The following is an 11,667-nucleotide window of genomic DNA, read 5'->3' as shown; positions in this document are numbered from 1 at the left end:
GGGGGCCGGCGCGGCGGCGGGCGGCGAGGTCAGTGCGGAGGTAGGTCGGGCTCGCAGGTGCTGTGCCCGGAATCCCCCGGCCCGGTCCTGCCTGGCAGTGCTGAGCCGAGCTGCCCCTGCTGCTGCTCACCCCCGCCCGGCGGGGGCAGCTGCGGGTGGAGCCGGGGCTTGGGGCCGCAGGCTCCTGTCGGGAATCCTGGCTTGGAGCCGGGGGCACGGACTGGGCGGGAGTTGGAGATGAGGGTCTTGCACCTGAGTGTGTGTCCCTTCCTTGCACAGCACTGACTCCTGTATTCCCCGGGTACTTGCATGCGTACGTGTGGCTGGGCACGCGGCTCCTGTCACCTTCGTGGTGGTGTTACCTGTGCGGGCCTCCCTGGTTACGTCTGCTCTGTGTGGCCTGGGCTGGGGCCCTTTCCTGGGCATCTGATGTGCTTGTTCTTAATCTGGCTTCATTCTTCCTATGCCACCAGCTGAAAGTTGCTGTGTAGTCCCCTCATGGGGTGCTGCTTGCTGTCTCTTCTCTGTCAATTGCGCCAGCAGCCTTTCTGCTCCTGTGCCCTGCTGGCTCAAGGGCATCTGTAGCTTCCTCTGTGGGGAAGGAGGAGAATGTGACATAGGAGCGAACAGCAGGGCTAAACTGCAAAAGAAAACGCAGCCTACTTGGAGTGTGTGAAGCTGAAGTTGGTTCTTTGTTTCTGGTTCCCAGTTCCTCTTTCAACTTGATACATGATATTATTGTACGTTTTTGTTAGTAAATATACATTTTTGATGAAATTCTAACTCTCTAAGGTGTCTTAATTCGTTACTAACAACTTTTTAATTGTGTGAAGATCAGCTTTGAAAAAGGAACTGGGAATAAGGAACCAACTTCAGCCTCATTTTGAGTGCAGAAGCTGAGGGACCAGGGCACATGCTGCTGTGACGGTGTCCTGCTCTCTGGGGGTCTGAACGTGCAAGGTGGTGAATGCCATCATCTTAAGTGGGAGTGAAAGGGACTCAGCATCTTTCAGAGCTAGGCCCTTGGCTGGAGCGGATTAGGAATGCTACCCAGCGCCTGGGCCAATTTCCCAGCCTGAAAAGAAAGCTCATCGGTGACCCCTGCTGTCTGTCACGATAAGAGGTGTTGATGGAACTTTGGAAAAGGATCTGCTCTTCTTTTCCTGTGGTGGTAGCGGGGCACAGCCTAGTCGGGGAAGGAAGAGACCAATTACAGTATACTGTACTAGGCCTTTGCAGAAGCCACTTGGATGTGAGCCAGCTCCACCACTTAATCTCCTACTGGAGCTCCACTGATTGAGATGCTGTTAGTGTGATTTGGGAAAGGGCTAGTGATGAAAAGGGACCATGACAAGAAAGAGTCTGATAATTCCACTCTTGCCCTAGTTGGCATTTCTCATGGCAGTATCTCAGCTGAGCCCCGGCACTGGCTTGGCAGTGGTTCTGGGATAGTGGGAGCAACAGATGAGGTGTGTTGATTGGGGGAGGCAATGAAGAGCCATTACTGAGAGAGGGAAGAGGTGATGAGCTGTAATGGAAGCAAAATGCCAGAGCTATCTGGAGAAGAAGGAAACTGCCACTGTTGGTACTGGTATATGATTGTGGGTAGCGGGTGTAGCATATGCACCCCCTCAGTGTTATAATCTATCCCCATGTGCACAACCGAGAATGGAATCAAAGGAGACTGAGGGTGGGTCTTGCTCCTGTGTGGTTCAGGCCCACTACGTGCGGGAGCAAGAAAGGTGACAGTTGGAGAACTGAAAGTGGAGCAAACCTGGTTACGAGGAACCTGCTTAAACAGACAAAACACTCTGCAACAGGTTCCCCATGGCAGGTGGAAATTGAGGCAGGTTCCTGCTCCTAGGGAGCCTGTCATCCAGCTCATTCCTGGGTTGAGATGCTTCTGACATTTCACAGGAGTAAGGTCTGGGGAAGATATAATGGAGAACTGAGAAGTGACTGGTGTAAGGGGAGTAGGTGACTCTGGGTGGAGTGGGGATGGATGAGTAAGCCTTTCTTTTCAAGACCATCCATTTTGAACCTTTTCCAGCTCGGGGTGCTAGGAGATCCAGTACATGCAACTAGGCTCTTGGCAGACCCAGGCAAACTTTTTAGTATCGGGGCCCCTCTTTACCAGAGATAATGAGGATTATAATTTTTAAAAAAAATAAAAATTGGGCCCTCTTTCTGTCTGAGTGGCTACCTGGTTTGCCCATTCCTGTGTCTGGCCCCAGGTATAGGCTGGTGTATCAGTAATGTGTAACCAACCTGGTAAGGCAAGTACTTATTAGGATTAGGTGTGTCCAACCCACTGAGCCCATAGCTGGCTTTTACATCAGAGAGGCTAATGAGTGACTGGGCCTGAAAGAACAATGCCATCTCCTAAACAGAAGGGTGAAGGTGGGGTGAGCCTGCTACTGCTGCAATGTCCCTCATTGTACAGATGACCCCCGTTGCTATTCAGAAAGCATGGGTGTGGACAGCAGGCAACATCCAGATGGGGGAGGGGAAAAAATCTCCCTTTTACTACTTAACACCAGTCACTGCATCCAGCTGAGGGGCATCCACATTGGCCCTAGCTGAAGACTGTGATTTTGGCAGGGCTGTGAGGGAATAAAGCAGCAGGGGGGAGAACCGGGGGAGGGGACGGAAGGAGAAGGCAGGTCTGCATGGTGTGGAGAGTAGTCTGGCTGTGTAGATATAGCCATTTCCCTTGTACTGATTGTCTGTCTCACTGCTGCCCTTGAGCCGTGTTTGGGGAGTGTAATCACTTAATCAGGCCCCTACATACACCGAGATCCCAGAGCTGGGAGCTGATTCTATTTCCAGCTCCATCTAAATTTCTCCCCCCCCCCCGGCAGCTTCTGGGCTGTGCTCGCAGGCTCAAGATCAGTGTGCTTTCCCCTGGCACCTCAGCCACTGGCTCAGAGGCACCAGCCCAGAGCTCCTTCCCCAAGCAAGCCACCCCCTGACCTTCTTTTAATCAGCCCAGCTGGGCAGGGCAGGCCCAGGGAGTTCCTTCTAGGATCTAGTTACAGAGCTGGATTTCCCTTCCACCCAACAAGTTCCTGCCACTTAGCAATGCCTGCAAGTGCAGCCCACACTGGAAATGCAGACAGCATGGCTTTGGCAGTTAGAGTGGAAAGGTGAAATGCTCAGGTGTCTGGCTGGCCTACAGCCCCAGCCCTAACCCCGAGTCTGCTTCTAGGGTGGATGGGCTGGTTTGACCTGGCTTTGAACCAGATCTCTGCCCTTCCTTTGAGCTGAACTTTTACCCGAACCCTTGAGGTTCAACATGGGCTTCATGCCTGCCTGTCTGCCTGCCACTGTCAATATATCCTAGGAAAGGCGTTATACCGGTTCCACCACCTGCAAAGCTTGGCAGCATGGCACAGGGTGAGGGTACAGCATTCTGCTCTCCTGCTCCATGCCAGCTGCAGCATGTCCAATAGCCCTATCGCAGCAGCAACGCCCACATTCCATACACCACCCACAGTGGGTCTGGCATCAAATTCCAGCCAGCCAGAAACTTCAGGAGACCAGATAGCAACCCACACTGGCGAGTGCGCTTTCATAGTTGTTAGGGGCTGGAAGGGATCTTACACTTTAAAGGTAACCTTGCCCGAACTGAAAGCCTTTGAAAGCACTGGAGGCAGGAGGTGTACAAAGAGATCAAGACATTGTCTTGATCTGGCAATGAGGGTTTAATTGTGCGTCTAACCAGCATGCACCCTTGCTGATTGCACATGCAAATTAGCACCTGCATAATGACATGGCACAATCCCAGTGATTACATGTAATGATTTTCAGCGTGATTATGACTGACTCCTCAAACAGCATGATGGTGTGGGGCAAACAGAGAGGAGCTTCTCATTTTCTCACTTCTCTAACATCTTAAATAACTATTAGAAGGGAAAAGGCTAAACATGTAGCCTGCCAACCAAATGCCTGCTACCATTCAGTGAAAAGCAGCTCGCAGCACGTGGTGAACAAGATCTCTAGCAGGGGCCAACAGACTTATGCTTTCCAGAACAAAGCCTGAATTAAAAAGCAACTATCACTTCAGTGGAAATTTACTAGAAACTAAGGTTCACAAGTGATCATATGACATGCTGAGCTAAAGGTGTCTGAGCTGTTGGATGGATTCAGGTGACTTGCAGGTTAATATTATGTAATGGAAGGAAGCTGGTGCCAGAAAGCTCAATGCTGTTTCTGAATACCAGGATTGGGGGATGGGGACTAATAGGAAAATAGGGCTTTGTAGTCCATGTACCAGGTTGTGTCCCAGGACATCTAGGTTCTCTTCTTGGCTCTGCCATATACTTACTATGTCATCTTGGGCAAATCACTTAATCTTCTTTGGGCCTCAGTTAGCCTACTTAATGCCTACCTATACAGTGTATTTTGCATTTGTAAAACGGGGGTCATGATGCTGCCTCTTGTGAAGTGCTTGAAGTTCACTAATGGAAAGCAGTGGATATGGGAGCTAGGTATTATCATCAGGCTGTCAGCTCTCTGGGGCAGAGCCTATCTCTTTGTTCTTTGTCTGTACAGTACTTGGTACAATGCATCTCTGGTCCAGAACTGGGGCAGCAAGGTGCTATATAATATATTGCTATAACAATACAGAGCTGCCAGATCACTCGCCCAGGGCTAGGGCCTGAAGGTGATTACTGATGTTGAAAGGATTTTCACTGGCCTGTGCATTGTCCGTAGCTATGGCAAGATTTTGTGTGGATATTTTGTAATGGGGGGGTGACAGTACTAATTGTTTTGTTTATATTGATTTATTTACTTCTCAGTAGTTCCTGAAGAGGGAAAGGTGAAGCTGGGGAGTCGGTTTTGGTGAAAAGGTGCTGGCGCTTTCAGAGCATAGTGCAAGCAAGTCCATGCACATGAACAGCTCCTAGGATGGGGACACTGATATTTAATAATCAGCCTTCCTTTGGGGGGAGCGGCGGTCACTGCAAACATGACAAATTCCTATGTCCAAGTAGAGCCTCAGTGACCCAGCAAGGAAAAAAGTCACAATGGGGGGGGCAGGAATTTGGTAGTCTGATATTTTCTTCCACTTGTTCTTTCAGCACTTCCCAAGAAGGAGACTTGGGAGGGCCTTGCTTCCTTTCCATGCCCCACCATGAACAAAATCCTCCTTCCTATTCAAGTGCAACCATTGACAAGACTGTAGAGATGCTCTTACTCTCACAAGTATAGTGTTATCCAGTAGTTTCAGCCTGCCACTGATTCCCTTTGAGGTCTTGGCCATGTTCCTCTTTATACTTCATTTTCCCCATCTGTACAATGGGTACAATGCTCACACTTCTATATTGGGTTTTGTGAGCCTCAAGGGAAAGGGTAAATCTAAATGCAAAGCAGCATGATCCCACAAGTTGCCCCATACCAGATATTGGGCATTAACTAAGTGCCAGGCAGTCAGAAAATAAATCTAGTGTTTTTATCAGTGGGCTGACCATGAGAGGTGCAACCAATCCATTCCCCTCTGAAATCAGTGCCATTTAGGGTTTACCTTTCCTCTCACAGTCAGACCCCACCTTAGCAGGATTCTTGGTGGGGGCCATTTTGTACTCTTCCACATAGACCTCACCCAATCACACAAACCTGCTAATTGGGCTGGTGTCCAAAGCTCTTAAAATTAGTGGGAAATAGGCACTAGGATCCTTAGGTGGCTTCCAGCCTGAGCAGTAGCATAGCTGCCCCAAATGGCTATGTGGAAATTCAGCAACAGTTTTCTGTACAATCCACCACCCACGACAGCAGAGTGCTCATCTAGCATGTTTCAGCCTTAACTTCAGCTAAGATGCTTTAACTGAAGATGGATTAGTGCAGGGCTGTGTGGCTGAATCTGCAGCCAGCCTGTAGAGAAGCACGAGCAGTTAATTGAGGCCATCAACTCTGGAACGTAATGCCAGCAATCACAGTGGCTTGTTAAGTATTGACAATGAAATGGTTTTAAGCAGAAATATCCAGCTAGAATGCCTGTCCCACCTACCTTGTACACCAAACTCCTTGCCCTAATGTTCAACCCGCACCTTCCTCCTGCTGGCTTGTGTAGCCCAGCCTTTCATTGTCATTGCATTTGTGACTCCCTGAATCTTTAAATGTGGGGGTAGAATAAAGTGGATTAAACCGAATCTCAAAATATGCAGCTGGGGACCACCCCACTGATCCTGTTATTCCATTTTGTATTTAATACAGTAAAGCCCTGCATTGCTGAATGTAAATAAAGATTCTGCAGATATCCCTGCCTGTCATATCAGAGCTGTGTTCAGTCCAGGGACCTGGCATGGAGTCAGTTGTGGAGCGCACACACAATGCAAAGGGCTATTACAGAGCTGCCCACCAGACATGCACATTGGCTTCTACTTCAAGAAGGCTCACAAAGCAACTCCATGAGCTGGCTCAAAGCTGATGTATATAGTCCAAGCTACAAGCATGGTGTAGGCTTAAAAGATCTATCATCTTAGCTTCCCATGACCGTAGGGTGTCTCAGTGGAGTACTAGTGAAGGCAGGCAGGGTAAGAGGACTGTTTCAAAGGCCTTTGCTTCTGAGTTCAGGGTTTCATCCATTGGGAGGGCATTGTGGGAGAGCCTGTCTGGGAGAACCTCATGGCAGGGAGACATGAAGTATGGGGAAAAATGCAGGTGTCTGCAAGACCTACCTGTGCCATAGGTATAAGCTTACCCCTGTATTGCTAAGGAATCTCTTCTCAGTGCAGTGGAACCTGCCAGGGACCACCTTTCTAGCCTGGATAAGGATGATCCTGAAACACAGCTGGAGCAATAGGGAGGGGAGCAGTCACATAAAGATGGTGGCTCTTAGGGCAGGTAGTATTGCTGTGAGGTGGTAGGGGCCAGGAGGGGTTAGCAGGTGTAGTATAGACAGGCTTTGCACTACAGGACTGTCAGGGAAGCAAATTGCTAAGTGACCATGCTGCATCTCCTAGCCCATACACTATCCATTTGGCTCTGTGCCATAGCCCCCATTTGGCACCAGTCCCAGGGTGTGGAGCCTGCAGTGTTAATCAGCTGTATGGATGGCTGTTGAGCCAGGCCTTCCTTAACCTACTGATGATCTGGATTCTGTCCTTGATGGTCACTCTATGCTGAGAGCTCAGCCAAGTGTTTTGTGCTTCTGCCCCAGGAAGTGTGTGATGGGGTAAAACACCCCTGGGCTGGTCACCAAACCAAAACCTACAAAAGGTATGTAGGGGCAGCTGAGTCTACAGCCAGGTCTGTGATAGGGCATGGAGTACCCAGCTAGCTCCGAAACAGCGGAATGGAGGGAAAAGGGCCTGTCTCTGCAGAAGTGCCAGACAGAAGCCAGCCCCCTCCCTGCCAAGCTCAGTGTCACCCACCCTTCAGCATACTCACCATTGGGGACCTTGGTCACGTAGAGACATGTGATCACCCAAGCCTGAGAAGCTGATCCTACCTGCAGCTTCTCCTGTCCCCTCACCTCTCTGGCCTTGGATTTTTGCAGTTCACAAGCTGTATTGAGTGTGAGCAGGATAGGTTCCCTCAGACTCATCTGGCACTGGCCAGTACCACAGTCAAGATACCAGAGGTGACAAGCCAGTAGGCCAATCCAGTACAGCAGGTCTGCTTGGCTGTATCATGGTTCAGATGGATTGGGACTGAACTTGGCCCTTGTGGAGCAGGCAGGCAGGATGACACCCCATTTCTCCAGGGGACACTTGTGGGCCCCAGCTACCTGGAGCCCTGCTCCTGGGGGAGGAGGATGGGCTGGTCCACGGGCCCTTGTGGCACTATGTTTGTTTTCAGCTCCAGAGGTGACACATTCAGTTATGCATAAAAGTGGGAGATGGGTAGGCCAGGTTCCAGGTCTCAGTGGGTGTCTTTACATGTGTAAGTGTAGGGGGACTGGGCCCAATGATCTGTAACGACCCTTCCAGCCCCTAACAACTATGAAACTGTGAAGCTATGTGCTCTTGCTTGGGTGCTTTGATTAGAGTGGCTCCAAGTGTCTTGTGCATCAGCATTCAATGAGCTTTAGTTAAAACTCCCCCACCGCCATTTTGAAGCACGGGGACACTGAATAGATTTGATGCGTTAATTAATTCAGCAGACTGTTGTATCGAAGCAGACATCCGGCATGTGTATAGGTGCCCAGTGTGCCCCAGCTTCTCATGTGCCCCTCAGTAAGATAGCGCATTACTTGCTGGCTCACCTGTACAAGGGGTTGTGGTGACTTCCTCCCTGGTCCTGTGGCTGGGGAGCAATGGGGCACTGACTACTGGGTGAAATGCTGATTAATCAGCAGAAGCCAGCCTCAAAGGGCCTCCTCGTGCACATACTTATCAGTCAGTACAAGTTCAAACAGCCCAAATGCTGTCAGCATTGAGACTTTCAAGGGCTGGATTCCTCTGCCAAGGGCTCCCCCAGCCCACCCCAGAGGACCCCTGTCATCTTGACCTACTGCCTCTAAACAAACCTGCTCTAATGAGCTGGATGACATGGGGATGTCTCCTCTTCCCTCCCCTGGTGCCTGATTGCACTAATCAGTTCATTTCAGTGCTCACAGCATGACAGAGATGCCTGGAGCACTCAGTGATAATAACCCACTCCCCAGGGAGGTTTCTGATTTCACTGGTTATCATATCACCCCTGTACAGAGGAAGAAGCTGAGGCATGGCAAGGTTAAGTGACTCGCATATGGCCACACAAAGAATCAGCAACAGAGGTGGAAACAGTCTGGGAGTCCTACCTCCCATGCCTACCCTGCACTGCCAGGGCACTGTCACCTCACCCCAAACCCTAACTGGCAGAGAGGCTGTGGCTGCTGCACTGTTCTGCATTGTCTGTCACTGCTGGAGCCAGTGAGACCTGCTCAAGGGCTATCAAGGATGCCATCCTTTAATGGCAAAGGCATTATTATGCTTGCAACAGAGGAGTTGTCCATCAGGTCCAGAGTTCAGGTTACATTGGCAGGACATAGCTAGTGACAACTGTGGCTGTCTCTCTGTCCAGGGCTGTTTTCCTGTGTCCTTCATTGGGCATTTTTTAGGCCCCTTACAGTAGTACGTGAATGCCTGGTGAGCCTTTGAGGAGTAAGATGGATGCCCCTGTGCCCTGGCAGCTGCCACAGCTGTCTGAGAGCCCTGCATTTGGTCCACTGTGCCCCTTGGCTTAGAGGACTGACTCTGCAGTACCTTCCCTTTGAGCTCAACAGCTGGCATTCCAGCCTGTAGCTGAGCGCTATTACAGCCCCAGGAAGGAAGGATTCGCCCTGATGGCCTTTGCCAGCTGGGGCAGGGATGTGCTAGACTTTCAGCTACCAGCGTTTGACCCCCACAGTTGTATCCTGGCTTCAGGCCTTCAACTGCTGGACAGAACAGACTCTCAGACTCTGCTCAGCCTGGGCTACGGTCACAGATGAAGTTTAAAGAAACACAGCCCCCCAAGCCTGTAAGCGTCATGCTGTAAAATGCAGCTGGTCTCTGTCCCTCCAAGCAGGGGAGGCCGCCTGTGGGCCTAGGGCCACACACCTTGCAGTGTTCAGAGCAGCTTCCTGCTGGCAGCTTTGTCTGTGGAAAATGGTACGTTCTTTGCTGGGGTCCCAGTGGGCCTGGTGAGGCACAGACTCAGCCAACAGGCTCCTCCAGCCTGTAAAGAACCACCTGATCCATTACCGAGCACAGGCCCGGTGTACTCTGCAATCTGGCTTCCAGCAAACCGCATAAAAAAATTCTCTTTGTCCCTGTACCATCCCTCCTTTCATCTCTACAGTGAGGTCTCAATCTCCCACACAACCCAGCATGCACTATAAGCTGTGGAGCTAGTGGGAAGTGTCCCCTGGGAAAGTGACACTATCCTGACCTTTTGCATTATAGGCTATGCTTCTGCCCATTCCTCGCCCATTATCCCCTTGCTCTGTGTCACATCTTCCGGGGCAGGCATGGTGTCTCCCTGGTCCAGAAGCACTTTATGTTGCTCCAACGTTCCAGCTGAGAGGTTTGTGGCCTTAATGCCCAAGTGTGGATTTCTGAACATCCCTTTTAAATGGGCCAGGTTTGCAACGCCTAAGCAGTGGTCAGGTGTTTCCAGAGCTCTCAAGTGGATCTTCGCTCTGGGTCAAAAGTGATCTTCGCTCTGGGTCTGATGCCACAGGCCCAGGCCCAGAACCTGTGTCTCAGAACTTCTCCCAGGTTGGTGCTCAGTCCATACTTCTCAGCCTCCCTTTCTGCCAAGTACCACCCTCATTGCTGCTTGCAAGTGAACCACCAGCTCTTCCCAGCCTGCTGTTTGCTCTGCATTTTATCTCCCACCTCACCCAGCCCCCGCCCCCGCCAAGAGCAGATGTGTAAATCCTCCTCTGCAGCAGCCTTCTGTCTTTGAAGTGTCCTGCCCATACCAGGCTGGGCTCATTAGGGCTTTACAGCCTCCCTCCCCTGGATGCTCCAGGAAGCAATTCCCATGCTAGCTGGGCCAGCAGTAATGACAATCCAGCATAATGCATGTGGTGCCACAGAGTGCCAGAACTGTGCCCCTTTCCCTGAGCTCTCCTCCCATTGGTCCCTCTCCAGTTCAGCTTGCCAACATGCTAGACTCTAATCTCCGCCCCTCATGCCCTTCTGAACCGATGCCACGTGCTGATCCTTCAGAGAACTGTCTTGGCTGACTGGAATAGTTCTCAGTTTCCCTCCCCCACCGGCCCATAGGCAGCCTCCCTGCCTCCTGCCAAGTGTTTGTTGGTAGAGACCAGCGGGGCACCCTGCACTGAGACACCTGATCTGAGTTTGGGGGAGGGGGAATCAGCCTGTGGAGCACAGGGAGTTAAAAATAACAGGTAAATAAAATCAAAGCAATGGAAGAACAGGAGTGAGAGCCAAGCCCACCCCCCGCACCCCCTCTTGGACTGGATTGTAAACAGCTCTGCCCTCTCCTTTGTGCTGTGCCCAGAGCTGGGGCAGGCCTGGAGGGGCCCCTTTCTGCTAGAAATATCGATGTGTATTAGGGCAGCAGCACCCAGTGAGATCAGGTCTCCCTTGTGCTCAGCTTACCTAACATCAGTCCCTGCCCCTTGTTTCTCTGGGGCTGCTGGGGCTGTATCTCACTGCAGCATGGAGAGTAAGGCAGAGGATCTCCCTGCAGCCTTGCCATAGTAGCTGGCTAGACCAGACAGCAAATGAATTCCTGGGGAGTGTTGACACTGCCAGTGAGGCCACAAAGCAGGTGTGGCTCCATTGTGGAGGCTAGGTGTTTGTGAGAACAAGGGGCAGGCTGGTGGGCAGAAACCAAAGGTGAAAGGTTCCCTGTCCGCTGCCCAGCCAGCCCCTGGGCTAGCAGGTCTAGAGAGGACTCAGTGCACGGTGTTGGTGCCTCCCTTGCAGGCCTGGCTCCGGCTCTATGGCTACCTCCCACAGTCCAGTCGGCAGATGTCCACCATGCGCTCGGCTCAGATCTTCAGCTCCGCCCTCTCCGAGATGCAGAGGTTTTATGGGATCCCAGTGACAGGCATCCTGGATGAGGAAACCAAACTGTGAGTTCCCTTGGGGCTGCCCATCTGCTTGCACAGCAGGTGGAGAAGTAGGACCCTGCCCAGAGACAGTCCCAGAGACTGCCCAGCCCAGTGGTGTGGCTGGCCCCAGGAGTAGATGGAATGGGCATCAGCCTAGGGCTCTTTCC

General features: G+C 51.4%; 1 protein-coding gene across 1 annotated transcript in view; it reads left to right on the top strand.

The window, feature by feature from the left end:
• The first annotated feature begins 6 nt into the window (after positions 1-6).
• Positions 7-11,667, top strand: part of MMP15 (matrix metallopeptidase 15) — a 25,139-nt gene continuing 13,478 nt past the window's right edge. Inside the window, exons 1-2 of the mRNA XM_006020238.3 lie at positions 7-40; positions 11,373-11,521. Coding sequence (XP_006020300.2) covers positions 11,418-11,521 — 104 coding nt within the window. The 5' untranslated portion in view covers positions 7-40; positions 11,373-11,417. The remainder of the gene's footprint in view (positions 41-11,372; positions 11,522-11,667) is intronic.

This window comes from Alligator sinensis, unplaced genomic scaffold (genome assembly GCF_000455745.1).
Source record: "Alligator sinensis unplaced genomic scaffold, ASM45574v1 scaffold203_1, whole genome shotgun sequence".
NCBI lineage: Eukaryota > Metazoa > Chordata > Crocodylia > Alligatoridae > Alligator > Alligator sinensis.
The sequence above is the reverse complement of the archived record's forward strand: the minus strand, read 5'-3'. Positions and strand labels throughout refer to the sequence as shown.